Here is a 17,108-nt window from a genome sequence, read left to right on the forward strand (position 1 = left end):
AGTTAGAATTACAACATTCTTAAAATTATAAAAAACTTTCCTTATGTACAAAAATAATTATATTTATTAGCCTAGTATTTGACAAGCTCTGTTCTAAGCTTACTACATGTATTCATATATTCAATCCTCATTGACATTTTAGGAAAAATTATTTAGGAATAATTCCCTGTTATACAGATAAAGATGCTGAAGATAAACTGACTGATATAGTTTGGCTCTGTGTTGCCACCCAAATCTCATGTTGGATTATTATAATCCCCAATGTTAGGAGAGGAACCTGGTGGGAAGTGATTGGATCATGGGGGTGGGTTATTCCCTTGCTGTTCCTGTGATAGTGAGTTCCCATGAGATTTGATTGTTTAAAAGTGTGTGGCACTTCCTCCTTCTTTCTGTCTCTCTCCTGCCACCATGTGAAGACATGCTTGCTTCCCCTTTGCCCTTTTGCCATGATTGTCAGTTTCCTGAGGCATCCTCAGCCATACTACCTGTACAGCCTGTGAAACTGTGAGTCAACTAAACTTCTTTTCTTTATAAATTACCCAGTCTCAGGTAGTTCTTTATAGCATGTGAGAACAGACTAATAGAGTGACTTATTTAGAATCTTGTAATTAGGAATTAACACAGGAGGAGTCAGACTCCAGTATACACTTTCTTAACTGCTGCTATGCAGCTTTCTAAACTAGTGTTGACAAAGGAAGCAAGGAAACTTAATCCATCTACTTCTAGGGCCAGGCATTGTTCTAGCTCTTTCCCATATTTTACCTCATTAATAATAGTGGCAGCATGTGTACCGGGCATGTGTCATGTGGCAGGACAATCTTCTTGGCTCCACAACAGTGTGCCTGTCATTCTCTAGGCATGCCAGGCCCCTTCTCATGCCGCTTGTATGACTCGTCTGTGTCTTTCAAGGTTCAGCTCAAACATAATCATCTCAGAGAAGCCTTCCCTGGATCTCTGGACATGCTTATATGTGATTCCTCTTACTGTTCCTGTAAGACATTGCTCATGTCCTACCTCATAGGGCTTCTCAATCTACCAGGAAATATTTTTTACACATTTCCCTCCTTTTCTAGACTGTGAGCCTCTATAGAACAGAGACTATTTGTCTATATAATTCCAACAGCTGGTACTTAATAAATGTGAGTTGATTAAATTGAAGAGGAAAAAGGTCAGTTAAATGTTAGTGGCATCACTATGTTAAATAACCAAAATTAAATTGAGTTTTTTTCATCCTTCACCAGAAGATAGGGAATGTGTCTGTATCTGTTTAAATTGTAAAACAGTTCTTGATAAACAAGTAGTAATAAACTTATACTTCTCTAATTTGCTCATGGTTATTTTGTTAGATCCATCTAGCTCAAGGGTGCAGACCTAGTCAATAAAATCTCCCACCTTTTCTTATGAATACTCCCACACCTGATGAAAAACAAAAACAAACTACTCTACAACTCCTTACACTTGTGTCTTTTAATAATATCATGCTTCCAATCATCCGACTTTATGACTATTGTTTTATCGAGCTCATATTTCTCAGACAAATATGAAACCAGAGGAGTCAAATTGTCTATCCCTAGCAGTTCTGACTTTCATAATATCTAGCATCAGAGGCTAGTTTTTTCTTGAAGTGTCTGAGAACTGAAAAGATTATGGTTCTGCCTTCAACCATGTAATTCCAAATAAAGATGATTCTAAATTCCAGTGAATTTCTGATATATTACTCAAAATTTAGATAGACATTTCCTGAACATATGATTAGTTTGTCTGTGGAGTAATGTGTACTTGGCTCATCTCTTTGCTCTCCATTCCTGCTCTGTCTAGTTTAGGTGACTTTTTCCTTTTTCCTTTACTATTCCTGTTATACCAACACTTTAAATGGCCATTCTATCATGAGATCAATCCTACCAAAGCACAGCTCTCATGTTTGAGCCAGTGTGCACCATAGTTCTTGGCAAGATCAGATGTTTAATGAATGTATGGAAAAGTGATGTCACTCACTCCTGTAAAACTCCCTTTTCACTACTTTTACAGTGGACTATATTCTGACTTCAAAATGTCTTGCTTTATTTTCTGTTACTCACTTTTGGCTAGTTTTGTTACTTCCAGACTTGCTCTGAACATATCCATGCTGTCCTGTTTGATCCTCACACTCTTCCCTCTTTTTTGAATGCTTTCTAATGGTTTTCCTCCTTAAGTGTCAAGTTAACAATTTTAACCCTATCCAGCAATACTCCCTTCTCCCTCTGAAATCCAGTGGCACATGTTCTATTTCTCTCTTTTATATGCGTAGTTTATATTTTTGTCTTGGTGTGGTTATTTGAACACATGCCATACTTCTAAAACCCAGCTGTTTGGTGCTTTTCTTAGAGTCCTTCTTTTTCCCTGTGCTGATGTATGCAGGATTCGGGAACTCTTCATGAATAGCACACACTTTGGTGAGAAATTTAGACTTACCTGAAGATTCTGTGGAACAGGTGGAGAGGATATTCTTTTCTTTTTTTCATTTTTAATAACTTTCACTTTAGGATGATTTTAGATTTGCAGAAAAGCACAAAAATAGTACCCAGAGTTGACATATAACCCACACAGTTTCACCTGTTACTAACATCTCACATTAGGAAGGTATGTTTGTCACAATTAATGAACCAGATTGATATTTTGTTATTAACTAAAGTCTATATGTTGTATCCAGATTTCCTTATTTTTTTTTTTTGAGACAGAGTCTCACTCTGTTGCTCAGGCTGGAGTACAGTGATGCAATCATAACTCACAGTAACCTGGAACTCCAGGGCTCAAGTTATCCTTTCACCTCAGCCTCACAAGCAGCTAAGATTATAGGGACCTGACACGCTAATTTTTAAAATGCTAGACCAATTTTTAAATTTTTTTTGTAGAAATGGGGTCTCACTATGTTGCGTAGGCTGTTCTCAAACTTCTGGCCTCAAGCCATCCTTTCATCTTGGCCTTCCAAAACATTGGGATTATAAGCAGGAGCCACCATGCCTGGCTGTTAATTATTACCTAATGTCCTTTTTTTGTGTTCCAGGATCCCATCCAGGATACCACATTACATTTAGTTGTCCTGTCTTTCTTCAGTTTCCTTATTACTGAACATTGCTGAGACTTTTTAAATTTTTAATTATCTTGACACTTTTGAGGAGTACTGGTCAGGTAGTCTACAGAATGACCCTCAATCGGGATATGTTTGATGTTTTTACCATGATTAGATTGGCATTATATGTTTTTAGGAGGAAGAGGTGTGTGTGTGTGTGTGTGTGTGTCTGTGTGTGTGTCTACATATAATTGTGATAAAATACACATAACATAAAATTTACCATCTTAACCATTTTTCAGTGTGTAGTTCAGTAGCATTGAATACATTCATAATGCTGAGCAGCCATTACCGTCATCCATCTATGCAACCCTTTTCATCTTGTAAAACTGAAACTCTTTACTCATTAAACAAGTGACAGTCTCACCACATCATAAACTATAACAACACTTATCATTGTTGATGTTAACTTGATCACCTGGCTGAGGTAGTACTTGTCAGTTACTCTATTTTCTCCCTTTCCATACTGTATTCTGTGGAAATAAGTCATTATGAATAGCCCACACTTAAGGAGTGGAGGTTCTGTCAAGTGGGGAGTTAATGAGTGGATATTGTCTACATAAATTACTGAAATTCTGAACATATTTGCCTATTCTCCCCTATTTATTTATTTAGTCAATCATTTATATTAGTATGGACTCTAGGATATTTGTTCTATTCTTTGGTTGTAATCCAATACTACTTTATTTATTTTGCTCTTCAAATTGTCCTGGCTTTGGACATTGGGAGTTCTTTCAGTTGGCTCTGTGTCTGTCTTTGACACCCTTATTTGTTTATTTACTTGTTTAACACTTCCTTCGTTTCTGGCACTACAAGATAATCCAGGTTCATATTTTATATGCCCTGCTCAATCCTAGAATCAGCCATTTCTCTAAGGATCTCTGGTTTGTTTTATTAGAGAAAGTTGTTAGACTTTAAGATTTAGATGGTAGGTATGCTTATTGCTACTGGGGTGTTATTGCTTGTAAGCCTTTTTATCTGACAGAGCAAGGGAATATTTTTATGTATGTTAAACATAATATAATTATGTTTAATTATACAGCAAATCTTATAAGGCAAATCTGTGCAGAATTCCAGTAATTTTGCCTCTTAATACACATGCTTGAGCCCACTGCCCAACTCTTGAGATCATAATAAAATATACGTTATGTATATTAATTATATTATGTATAATTTATATGTATGTAATCATATCTATATGTATTTATATATCCATCTATGCCTATATTAAGTTAAACATGAGCATATACTTAGGTCTTCAACCCTAATGCATTACCACAATGATCATTCTAGCTTTCTGGCCTTGTTTGTCTGAAACCTCCCCCTCCAGCAGTGAGAACCTGGCTCCTACCACTCACCATCCATTTGTTTAAGTTAGCAATTCCAGTATATATAATATATAATAATATATTGCAATATAATACATATTGCAATTCCAGTATATTTGCCAGCGGTTGATCTGTGTGGGTACAGCTCTGCAGCAACCTCAATTCTTGCCTTCTCAGAAGAAATAATTCAACTGAGGTGCATAAGGCAGAAGGAGAGACCAAGGCAAGTTTTAGAGCATGAACAAAAAGAAAATAAAGTACACTTGGGAGGGGGTCAAGCGGGCCAATTGAGAGACCAAGTGCACTATTTGACCTTTTGACTTGGGGTTTTATATGCTGGCATGCTTCTGGGGTCTTGCGTTCCCTGTCCTCTGATTTTTCCCTTGAGGTGGGCTGTCGGCATGTACGGTGGCTTGCTAGCACTTGGTTAGGAGGGGAGCATGTGCAGTGTGTTTACTGGAGTCATATGCATGCTCACTCGAGGTGTTTTTACCTACCCACTCGAATGTCCCTGGGAGGTCATAAGCCAGTTAAACTCTGCCATTTTGCCTCTGAATATGCATGGTTGGGCCCACTTGCCCAACTCTTAAGATATTAGCGAGAAGCTGCTGATCACCAGTGTCAGGTGCTTCTATCTGTTGGGAGACTTCCTTTCCCTGGTTCTGGCTGGGACCAATTATTATTTTAGAGAAACAGTTTAACAACTGCCTGACTATCACTTGATGGTTGCCTGACATTCTAGGTTGGGGCAGAGGAGGGCCCTCTAATGCCCTGCTCATGTCTGACTAGCTACCTACTATAACATTTCCCCCAACAGGCATCAAAGACTCCAATTTTTTTGGAGAAAATGGAGAAAAGTCCGGTGGTTCTGTGGGTCTTGGCCTTTAGCTAGCTGTCAAGGCAGGGTTGGCTCCATTGGTTGGTAAAAGTGGTATCCTGCCAAGTCCAAGGGGGACAGGGACAGGACTTTTCCTCTGTTGTGTCCCGCTGATGGGCAGTTTATGGGTCCCCTGTAGAAGGGTGATTTGGCAGGATGGTATCCCTCACTGAGGATCTGGAGCTTGATGGCCTGAAAGCAAGAGGAGACAAATTGGGTTACTAGATTTAGAAGAATGTTAAAACGAAATAAAAGTGTGAGGACAGCTTCCCAATAAGATCTCAACAGTTGAGCGAGTGGGCTCAAGAACGCGTATTAAGGGGCAAAATGGCAGAGTTTAACTGGTGTATGACCTTCCAGGAAAATTCAACTGGGAAGGGAGGAACGCCTCAAGTGAGCATGCATATGACTCCAGTAAACACACCGCACATGCTCCCCTCCCAAGTGCTAGCAGGCCAGTGTGCATGCAGACAGCCCACTCCAAGGGAAGAATCACAGGAGAGGGAACACAAGACCCGGAAGCATGCCGACATATAAAACCCCAAGTCAAAAGGTCAAACAGTGCACTTGGTCTCTCAAGTTGCCTGCTTGGCCCCTTCTAAGTGTACTTTACTTTTTTTTTTTTTCCATTCCTGCTCTAAAGCTTTCTAATAAACTTTCAATCCTGCTGTAAAACTTGTCTCAGTCTCTCCTTCTGCCTTATGTCCCTCAGTTGAATTCTTTCTTCTGAGGAGGCAAGTGTTGAGGTTGCTGCAGAGCTACACCCATATGGATTTGTTGCAACAGTGGCTTCAGAATTATTAACCCCTACCCCCATGGGAAACAACTTCAGCAGTTAGAGTCTAGTGTTTCTTTTTGCCTTTAGTCTTCCAGACTCTAGTCATTTTCAAAATTATTTATGTTAGCACATTCTTTCGCCACCCACTTCAGTGAGGTTGTTGCATCCATTTAGCCTGTCTGAAAAGACTACATATTATATGATTCCATTTAAATAACCTTCTGTAAAAGGCAGAACTTACAAAGTCTATAGAGACAGTAAAGAGCACAATCATTGTCAATTAGATTCTTTATCATATTCTACATTCCATTCTGAGAACTCCTGACCTCCTAAATGATTAGTTATATATATATTTATATATATATACACACACACACACACACACACATATATATAATGTGGAAAAATATACAAGCACACAATTTACCATCTTAGCCATTTTTAAATATGTAATTCAGCAGTATTAAATACATTTACAATGTTATGTAACCACCAACTGCCTCCACCATTTGTAAACCAAGTAGTATCTGAGACAGTTCTCAATCAATTTAGAAGTTTATTTTGCCAAGGTTAAGGACATGCCCAGCGGAAACGAACATGGCATCACAAAAAAATGGTCTATGGTCTGTGCTTTTCTCCAAAGGATTTTGTGGGCTTCAATATTTAAAGGGGAAAAGCAGGCTGGGGGAGGAAGAGGGAGGATGTGGTAATCCACATGTAGCAAGGGAATAGGAGCAGCTAGGGGAATTATTAACTATGTATTCCTCTTGCTCTCAGTATATCAGCACTTTACATAAGATAAGGTAAAAATAGAGTGGCTACCTGTGGAGATATTTCACCTTTATCTGTAGGTATCTGCTTAGGAACAAAAGGAAAGGCAGTTTCTTGCATGACTCAGTTTTCAGCTTATTTCTTTTCCTTTTGGCTTATTGTATTGAGGTCCCAAGTTTTTATTTTTCTTTCACACATATGTCTCCATAACTCTTTTCAACTTGTAAAACTGAAACTCTATACTCATTAGACAATAACTCCCGTTCCTCACTTCCTCTAGCCCTTGGAAACCATCATTCTACTTTATGTCTCTGTGATTTTGACTACTCTAAGTATTTCATGTCAGTGGAATCATACAATATTTGCCATTTTGAGACTGGCTTATTTCATTTAGCATAATGTCCTCAAGGCTCATCCATGTTGTTACATTTTTGGAATTTCCTTCCTTTATAAGGTTCAATAATATTTTATTGTATTTATATACTACATTTTGTTTATCCATTCATCCACTGATGGACACTTGGGGATCCGTTGTAGTTACTCTGAATAATGCTGCTATAAATATCAGTGTAAACATATGTCTTTGAGATCTTGCTTTCAATGTTTATTTGCATGTATACCCCAAAATGGAATTGTTGGACCATATGGTAATTCTATTTTTAATATTTTGAGGAAACATCACACTGCTTTTTGTAGTGGCTATACCATTTTACATTCCCAGCAACAGAGCACAAGTGTTGCAATTCCTACATATGCTTGCCAAAACTTATTTTCTGTGTGTGTATGTGTGTGTATGTAGGTGTGTCTGTGTGTGTGTGTGTGTGTGTTTGATAGTAGTCATCCTAACGGATGTGAGGTGCTCTCTCATTGTAGTTTTGATTTGCATTTTCTTAATGATAAGTGATGTTGAACATCTTTTCATGCGCTTATTGGACATTTGTATACCTTCTTTGGAGAGATGTCTATACACATCCTTTGCCCATTTTTGAATCAGATATTTGTTTTTGTTGAGTTTTAGGAGTTCTCTATATATTCTGGATATTAACACTTATCAGATATATGATTTGCAAATGTTTTCTCCCATTTTGTGGGTTTCTTTTTTATTCTGTTGATAGAGTCTTTAGATGCACAGATTTTTAAAGTTTTCATGAAGCCCAATTTGTTTAGTTTTTGGTGCCCATGCTTTTCATGTCATATTAAAAATAGCACTGCCTAATCCAATGTTATGATGCTTTTGCTCCATGTTTTCTTCTAAGAGTTTTATAGTTTCAGGTCTCATATTTAGATCTTTGAACCATTTTGATTAATTTTTGTATATGGTGTTAGGTAAGGGTCCAACTTCATTCATTTGCTTGTGGATATACAATTTTCCCTGCACCATTTGTTGAAAAGACTGCCCTTTCCTTCACTGAATGGTCTTGTACACTTGTCAAAAATCATGTGACCATGTATGCATGGGTTCATTTCTGGGCTATTTTATCTATTGGTCTATATATCTTTTTATGCCAGTACCACACTGCTTTGATTACTATAGCTTTTTAATAAGTTTTGAAATCGGGAAGTATGAATCCTTCAGCTTTGTTCTTCTCAAGACCTCTGGTCACATAGAGGTTTTTTTCTCCCATATCTCTGAACAGCACTAAATTGTTTTCCTAATGTTATTAGCAATTTAACTCTTTCCCCCAAACCTGAATACGTTACTCAGCATGCAACACAGGGCTCTTTAACATTTCAGGCCCCACCCAAACAGCTTTTCAGACTTTACCATCCAGTCACCTACATCATTCTTCTTCATGGTCCTGGTTAACAGTCCCCTTTCCCAACATCATCATGTCACATCTCTTTACACGATCATTTAGGGTGTGAACTGTATGTTTAGCTGTGTAATCTGCAACAGTGCTGTGGCTAACTCTTAGTAGATATTCAATAAATATTAATTGAATGGACCAATAAGTGATTTGGTATAATGTAAAAGCCAGATAGCAGACTAACCAACATAACCTAAAATACATTCTATATTCTATCCACTTGGCTAATATAATTGTTTCCTATGTACTCTTTGTTATTTTTAAATATTTGAAGGCTACTTGCAAAAAAAATGGACTGAAATCTGAGATACATTCAATTAATGTGGAACATATGGTGTTTATAGAAGCATTATCAAATAGTATCATGCTAGTGAATCTTGATCATGTATGTCAGAGGATTTCAGTATTAGCCCAGAACATCAGCATTACTGCAAACAGCTGAACTATATTATATGAAATTAATATCCTCATGAAATATGGCATGGCCAGGATTTTGGGAGTTGGCTAGCTAGATTAGAAATGTTATCATCCATATTATTGGTAAAAGGAGATGATGTAGCTGTTTATTAAGTAATTAGCTTTAAAAATCCTTGACATTGATATCAAATTTAAATACTGGGTCTCCAAGCACAATATTCCAGGAGAGCCCCATTTCACCTACTTCAGTTTGAAGATAAACATGGTTCAATCTGTGGGCCCCTCTTGCAAAGCCTGTGTTGCTTGTGTACTTGCTACCTTTGAGCTGTGTACACCAGCATCTGTATGCCAGATTCCTAATGTCAGTGTGAATTAGCTACTAAAATTTGAGTGGTGGGCAAAGAGGGAGCTCTTAAATCTCCCCTCCCCATCCTCCACTAGTTCCCCTTTCTTTCCTACTTCTCTTCTTCCTCTTCCCTCTTAACACGTCTGCCATTGTCTTGGGTCTTGAAGAAGTTTGTCATTCAGAAGACAGAAATTTCTCCTCAGTTAAACCTCATATGTTTTTAATCATCCTTCATATGCCCAGTGGTTTGTAACAGAAATTAGGTCTTTAAGGAACTTGAGCTTTCAGAGTCAAGAACTCTCCATGTTAAAGATTTATCTTTTGGTAGGAGGATTTTTTTAAAAAGTATAATAATGTATACAAGTAGAATGTTACAATAATATTTTGAGTCTTTAGACATTTTAAAAGAGGATAATTCATCTTTTCTCATTTGTGTTGCAAGGTAGGTTCCCATGTTTTTTAATACTTGAAATGGTTGAATTCTTTTTATATCTTGAACTTCTTCTGGACTCTTTTGTTTGTAACTTTTTAATTGTGGAAATGACAGAGAAGCTGCTACTAGAAGATGGTGGTTTAGCTTGAAGTGGTATGGTAGGTGACCACTTAAGGTTAGGTAACCTTTTTTTCCCAGGCAGGGCAAATCATTTAACCCTCTCAGTAGGCACTGGAATTTAGGAAACAAGTGGAAAACAGAAGGTAAAATCATGATGGTCTATACAAGGCCTCAAGATTACTTGGCATACTGATGCAAACTTTCCAACATTCCAAGTATGCATAAATTCCATGTATGCACACTGGTTTTGCCACTTCAAAGATTTGGATTACTTGTATTCTACATTTAGCTGAAATGAAAATTCAACTCTGGTTTTCATCGTACCTCGGTAATATGCTAATTTCATCCTCATGGCCTGTAAGAGTTAATGTCATAAGTTGGAACTAACTTACTAGTAGAGAAATACATGGGAATAATTGGTTCAATGTTTTTCATAGCTGATTGTGTTTTCAGGATGAAAACCAACTGACCACAAATCAAGAGCTGCCAAAAAAAAAAAAAAAAAAATCACCACGTTCCATTTATGCCCACAGAATTGATTGCTTGGGTATTTCCCTCAGAACATCTCTCTTTGACAAATACAGTCGCTAAAAAAATGTTAGTAGCAGAAGCTGCTGCTTTGGCATCCTGAGTTGACTGTAACAGATTGCCTGATTTCCACATTGGCCCCCCCATATTCTTTTCTTTATTATGTATTAAATAAAAGGTGGCTGCTAAACTGCAAACAATTTAAATACATTTCATTCTTCATTACATTCTTTTAAGTTTTACAGAGTTAGAAAATGTAGTGTGGCCCTTTCTACATGTTCGAAACTGGTGACTGGTTTTCCATACTAGGTAAATATGTGTGACACCCCCTGTTGTTCCTGCTACATCATAGGTTAAACATTTTACAGGTTTCGAAGACCTTGCATGTATTATTTCACACTCACCTTACACAACTCTACAAAATAAGGCAAATATCACTCTAATAATTTATAGATGATAATGAGGCTTGGAGAATTTCAGTAGGTTTTCTATCATCACAAACCTAGGATGTGGTAGAACCTGGGTCAGAATATAGGTTCAAATTTTCAGATTTGAGCCCATGAAAATCCACTGTAATTCAGGCTCAGAGCATTATTGCTTTTGGCCAAGGGGTTATTGTATTATGATCAGAATAAAGAAATAATATATTTTGCAATTTATGCTCTAGTGGTACCAGATATCACTTTATATTTCTCATTTTCATCACTGTGCCCTCTTGATAAAGGAGATCTCGTTGTTATCCTTCCCTCTGATTTCTTTAAGAGTTAATCTCATTTGCCAACGATAATTTTTTATTTTTATTATTTTTTTGAGACAGGGTCTCACTCTGTTGCCCAGGCTGGCATGCAGTAGCGTGACCACAGCTTACTGCAACCTCTACCTCCTGGGCTCAGGCCATCCTTCCACCTCAGCCTTCTGAGTACCTGGGACTACAGGAACTCGCTGCCACACTCAACACTAATTTTTTTTTTCTTTTTTTTTTAGGAGACATGGTTTCACATGTTGCCCAGGCTTCTCTCAAATTTCTGGGCTCAAGTGATCCTCCTGCCTCGACCTCCCAAAGTGCTGGGATTACAGAAATGAGCCACTGTGCTGGGCTTGCCAACAAGAATTTTAAGACGGCGTAAATATTATAATTAACACATTAAGAAGTTATATCAGCATGACCTCTTTTGTTTCCATTTTCTAGTGCTTATACTTGTGAATGTAATTTAACATTACTTTCAAAATAGTAAATTTTACTTTTTGCAGTTTCTGTGACTGAGTTTACACAGTTGCATTATGCCAAAGTGTGGGCCATCTTCTCAAAGCTCTCTGGTAAAGGAAGAACATTAGTCATTGAAGTATCAGGAGTTAGAAGAGGCCAGGTATGGTGGCTCACATCTGTAATCTCAGCACTTTGGGAGACCAGAGCAGGAGGATTGTTTGAGCCCAAGATTTTGAAACTAGCTTGGGCAACACAGTGAGACCCTGTCTCTAAAAAAAAAAAAAAAAAGCCAGGCATTTGTCTGTAGTCACAGCTATTCAGGAGGCTAAAATGGGAGGATCACTTGAGCCTGGGGGGTGGAGGTTGCAGTGAGACATGGTCATGCCACTGTACTCCAGCCTGGGAGACAGAGTGAGACCTTATCTAAAAAAAAAGAAAAAGGAAAAAAGAGAAGAGTTTTGCTGCTTCCTGTCATTCCTGTCACCTTTTGCCCAGCAGAGTTCAATGCACAGCTTCTACATAGAGGTGATGATTCTGCCTGGTCATGAAATGGTTTTGAGATGGAGGATGTTGCTATGAAAAGTAAGGAATGTTGAAGGACAATGATTTTTGTACTGATTTATGGGCTTCTCAACACATATGTCTCTACCCTATCTGTCTTTTGCGGTGCCACATATACAAATAAGTCCTAATGTATTCTTATTAAATATTAGCCCTTAATAATTATGCCTAGTGTTCCACTATTGGAATGCTAAGCTTGTGGGAATTATTTATATCCTACTGCTCAAGGTCATCGCCAAGGTCTGATTTTTCACAAAATAAATTTACAACCTCTGGCATAAATGGGTTACTACTTGACCGAGTATCTGGTCAAAGAGTATGTTCCCATTTCTCAGAACCTGGGAGAATCTTGAGGAATGGCTTTCTTTCTTCAATGGTTTTGAGGTTTTATGCCTACTGGGTATAAAGTAGTGAATCATGTCTTTTCCTTTTCAAAATTTTAAATTACAGATATAGCAAGGCAAATTCAATTTTTCTTCCACATAGACCCATACATTAAACTGATTTGAGTGTATTTGCCTTTTTTGAAACATGTAGGATTAGGAAAAGAGAAAAGCATAAATTTAGAAAAAATACTGTGTTAATTTTAACTGAGATACTCACATTGTACCTAATAACATTTTCTAGAACTTAAACTATTATAAAATATATATATGTAAAATAAAAATAAAAATAAACAAAATAAAAAAATAAAATTAAATTAAATTAAAAAAAAAAAAGAAACCTTTGAAACCTCTTAGAACCTAACAATGTTCTCAGGGAAACCCAAGATATTGTATATATACAATGTAACAAACTTGTTACATGTCAGTTCTCTATGATTCTATCAAATGAAAATGAGAATGTGTCAAATATTAAGCCCTCTGGGAACTTTGGGGAGTTTCATCTGAAGTTCATCTCACTTCTCCCTTCTCCTCTTAGGTGGCCATGTTTGTGCTGCAACTGGGCAGTGCCACATTTGTGGTCACAGAGCCTGTGATCAGCGCAATGACAACTGGGGCTGCCACCCATGTGGTGACTTCACAAGTCAAATATCTCTTGGGAATGAAAATGCCATATATATCCGGACCACTTGGATTCTTTTATGTGAGTTTTTCGTATGCTTTCATACATATCTTTTGAATGTGCAGGTTTCACAAAGTAGAATTTGATTAATTACAGTACTGAGATTTTTCTGTATTAAAGCAACTTGGGTTTAAATAAAATCTTATAGGATATTTTGAGTGTAACTTAAGGTATGCAACTAATTTAGTGAGTAATTTCTACTAATTTTGGAAATAATTCCTTGTAATGAACAGTGGAATATGAGCTAATTTGGGGGCATAATTAGAAAAAAAAAACCTGAATTTTTTGTGAGCCAGGTATTGTTGCCAGCTTCTAATGGAAGTCATCCACTGGGATTATGGCCCAGTTTAACAATAGTGCACTCCCCCACATTCTTTCAGTATTACAAATCCTGGTGTGGATTAAATCAGAGGCCTGGTTGAAATTGGTGGCTGAAGCCTCAGTAGCAGACAATCAGCTATTAAAAACCACCTGAACCCGAGAAAGAGAGTAGCACCTGGCCATTTGCAACATATTTTTCTAAAAACACTTTTTTGTTCTTGGGTTTGTTTTTGAAGTGGACCTAAAATCTATAACTGCTCAAGAACTCAGATCCTATTAGAGGTTTATTTTTTAAAAAGTCTTGTTAATGAATTTGCTGACAACCAAACTTTGTTTTGTTTAACTTTATGCATTGCTGTATACTAAATAACATTAATTTTTTGTTTCATAATGAGAGTATTGTCATTCTTAATTTTCTTAAATATTAATGGCTCGAAGTAGCTCAATGAATGGAGTATGGTAATTTATCTATCTGTTATTGAGGTGGTTTCTGGCATTTCTGTATTATACATGGCCCCGTGAGGATCCTCTTTATTTGCATATTATTCTCTGCACCAAACAAACATTGATTGTTTCAGTAGGATAAGTTCCTATGATAGAATTATTAGATCAAAGGGGTATAAATTTCAATCTGAAAAGATGTATCCATTAATATTTTACTCTGACCTTATCACTGTCAACTCTGGTTATGGCTATTTTTTAAGTGACCATTTGATATGTGAAAAAAATGGTATCACTTGTCTAAGTGTGTTTCTCTGATTAGTTGGTAAAGAAGTTAATAAAAAGCAATTGGCAACACAGAGCTGGAAGCTGGATCTGAATTCGTATTTCTTAGATAATTTCCTGCTCAATGATTCATTCATTGTAAGAATGATTAACACTGAAACAAGAACACTGGAACTGGGCCTGGGAGCAACATAATTCCAGGCTCCAGCTCAAACAAAAGCAGACCAAAGTAGCTGTAAGCTGTCAGGTGACTGGTTGAAAGTTTAAGACTTTCAGTGACAGCAGGTCTACACGACAGAACCAAAGCAGTGATAGTTTCTGTCTTGACCTCTCACCTGGAAATGGCCTGGCCTGCTTGTCGGCACATGTGCAGTTTAAGGAAATGACTGTCCATTACCACTTGGCCTCTTGAATCATATCTGCATACACAAACGATCATCTTTCTTTTTTCTAGTTGTGTTAAAGAAGCAGGGTAGCCTGCTGTGAGAATGACATTGGTCTTTCAGCTTGTTTCTCTGGTGGGAATGTGTATAAACTTCTATTAAACACTTCTGTTAAAGGGTTTTGTATGTGATTTTGTTTTTCATTTTGTATTTTTGAGGGAAACTGCAAGCTACTTTACCCTAGTCTTGTAGATCAACACTGTGGGACTTTTTGGAGGTGTTTCTTTTTTTTCATGAGACGAGTCTCACTTGTCACCAGGCTGGAGTGCAGTGGCACGATCTTGGCTCACTGCAACCTCCGCCTCCTGGGTTCAAGCGATTCTCCTGCCTCAGCCCCCTGAGTAGCTGGGACTACCGGTGCGTGCCACTGTGCCCAGCTAATTTTTGTATTTTTAGTAGAGACGGGGTTTCACCATATTGGCCACGTGGAGGTCTTTCTTAAAAACTTTACGGTGAAACGGAATCAGATTTGGGAATGTTTTTGGACTGCTGGCTTTAAATTCACATTACTCAGTTGATGGAAATTGCTATGCTTTGTGTTGATGGAAAACGAAAAAAAAAAAAGTTGCTCTTGCTTTTCAATTATCACAGAGTCCTGTACTGTGAGGCTGTTAGGTGGGAATGGTGCTTTGGTTCTTTGCCATGGTTTCAAATGGATGTTGATATTGCAATGCCAAAAATTCTGGTGATCTGAGTGTTAGATTAAGAAATAAATCTTACATCATGCACAGGTTGCAGTGGGATATTGGGAAGTGTGTTTTGGGGTACTTAGGCTGAGAGAATCTCATGATGGCTACACTTGCCACTGGATCATTTAAGTGTTACATAAAGAAGCAGAGCTGAACTCAGCAAGGATGTAGAGCAGAAGACATCATGCAGGCCTTGGCTAGCATGTCAGAGAACCTACAGCAGAATGAATTGACACATTTGTGAGACTTTTCACTCTTTGACATGTATCCTGCCTCTGAGTTTTCACAATTGTTATATCCTTTTAGAAAGTAATTCAGGCTGATGAGAGATAAAGCACATGTTACTGATATTCTTGGAACATAAATTGGATATCTAGAATATTTAAGACTCTTGCACAATGAGCCAGTCATGATTCCTAATAGTCTCAGGTGGGCTACTCATTTTTGTCAAAAGAATCCAGTTTTAGCCAATCAAAATGTCCATTGATTAATTAATTATTCTTAGGTTGAGTTCTGTAGACTGGGGTCTATTTATTCTGCCACTGTGTGGTTTCTACAGTGCCTTCCTCACAGGGGATGTCTGATTCTGTGCTATTCAGAGAATCTCATTCCCTAGTTGAGTTGGATGAGTATGAACAGCTAATATTTCCATCTCTTTGGTTGCTCTGGGGTGGCAGGTGTTCTTGCCACAATGAAACATTTTTAGGGAGCAATTTGAATCAGATACACGTAGGGGTTTGTGCTCAGTTCTGCCCTCTTAGATGATAGATAACAGACTTCTCATAGGCTTGAGGGATAGACATGGCATAATGCCTTCCCCTTTTCTACTTCTGGCATGAGGAAAACACGCCCCGACTCCAGCGAAGCTCAGGTGGTTGGGCCGCTCTTTCTCTTCTAGCTGAAAGTTGTTAAAGAGTTTCCTCAGGGGAGGAGTTCTTCCCGAGTGTGAAACATTACTAAGGCTTTCCCCTAGAACTTTGAATGCCCTTCGAGAATTTCTAGGGTCCACATATTCAAAGGGAGCCTCCAGAATAACTGTCATGACCCTACTATATCCCTAAGAAGAGTGGGTATAATTAGGCCTAACTTATCCTTTTATTTAGCCTTCCTAAATTCCTTCACAGATAATTCTTTACTTTTTAAATTTGTTCTTAAGAGTTTTATCTCTGGATTCATATACTTCTGATTAAACTATCTTTCTTTTAGTATTATGGCTAGTTCTTAGTAAACTTTAAAGATTACATCAATGTGTTCTTTTTCAGGTATATATTGGGAAAAAATTATTAATTTTTCTCTGAGGTAACTTTTAGCTCTTGTTAGTTACCATAACTTGAGCTAATGACCGAGTGTCTTTGATTTCCAGTTGTCTTGTCTGTTTTGTGCACTGATGATAATTATACTTCTTGGAATTCATTTCCAAAATGAAAAGCATGGAACATAGGTGTTCATTAAGTGGAAGCCATTGTCTTTCTTACTAGTAGTGAATAGTTCAATGTAAAAAATTATGCATTTTTTAAGTGTCACTTAAGTAATAGATACTAATGCTTTTCCTCTATAGAGGACTCTTAATCAGATTTTAAA

At 37.5% G+C, this 17,108-nt stretch overlaps 1 protein-coding gene across 2 annotated transcripts in view; it reads left to right on the top strand.

The window, feature by feature from the left end:
* Nucleotides 1–17,108, top strand: part of SLC26A7 (solute carrier family 26 member 7) — a 155,750-nt gene that overhangs the window by 54,508 nt on the left and 84,134 nt on the right. For both annotated transcript variants that reach the window (XM_055348696.2, XM_019032931.4), the window contains exon 5: nt 13,205–13,369. In XM_055348696.2, the coding sequence (XP_055204671.2) occupies nt 13,205–13,369 (165 nt within the window). The remainder of the gene's footprint in view (nt 1–13,204; nt 13,370–17,108) is intronic.

This window comes from Gorilla gorilla, chromosome 7 (assembly GCF_029281585.2).
Source record: "Gorilla gorilla gorilla isolate KB3781 chromosome 7, NHGRI_mGorGor1-v2.1_pri, whole genome shotgun sequence".
Lineage (NCBI taxonomy): Eukaryota > Metazoa > Chordata > Mammalia > Primates > Hominidae > Gorilla > Gorilla gorilla.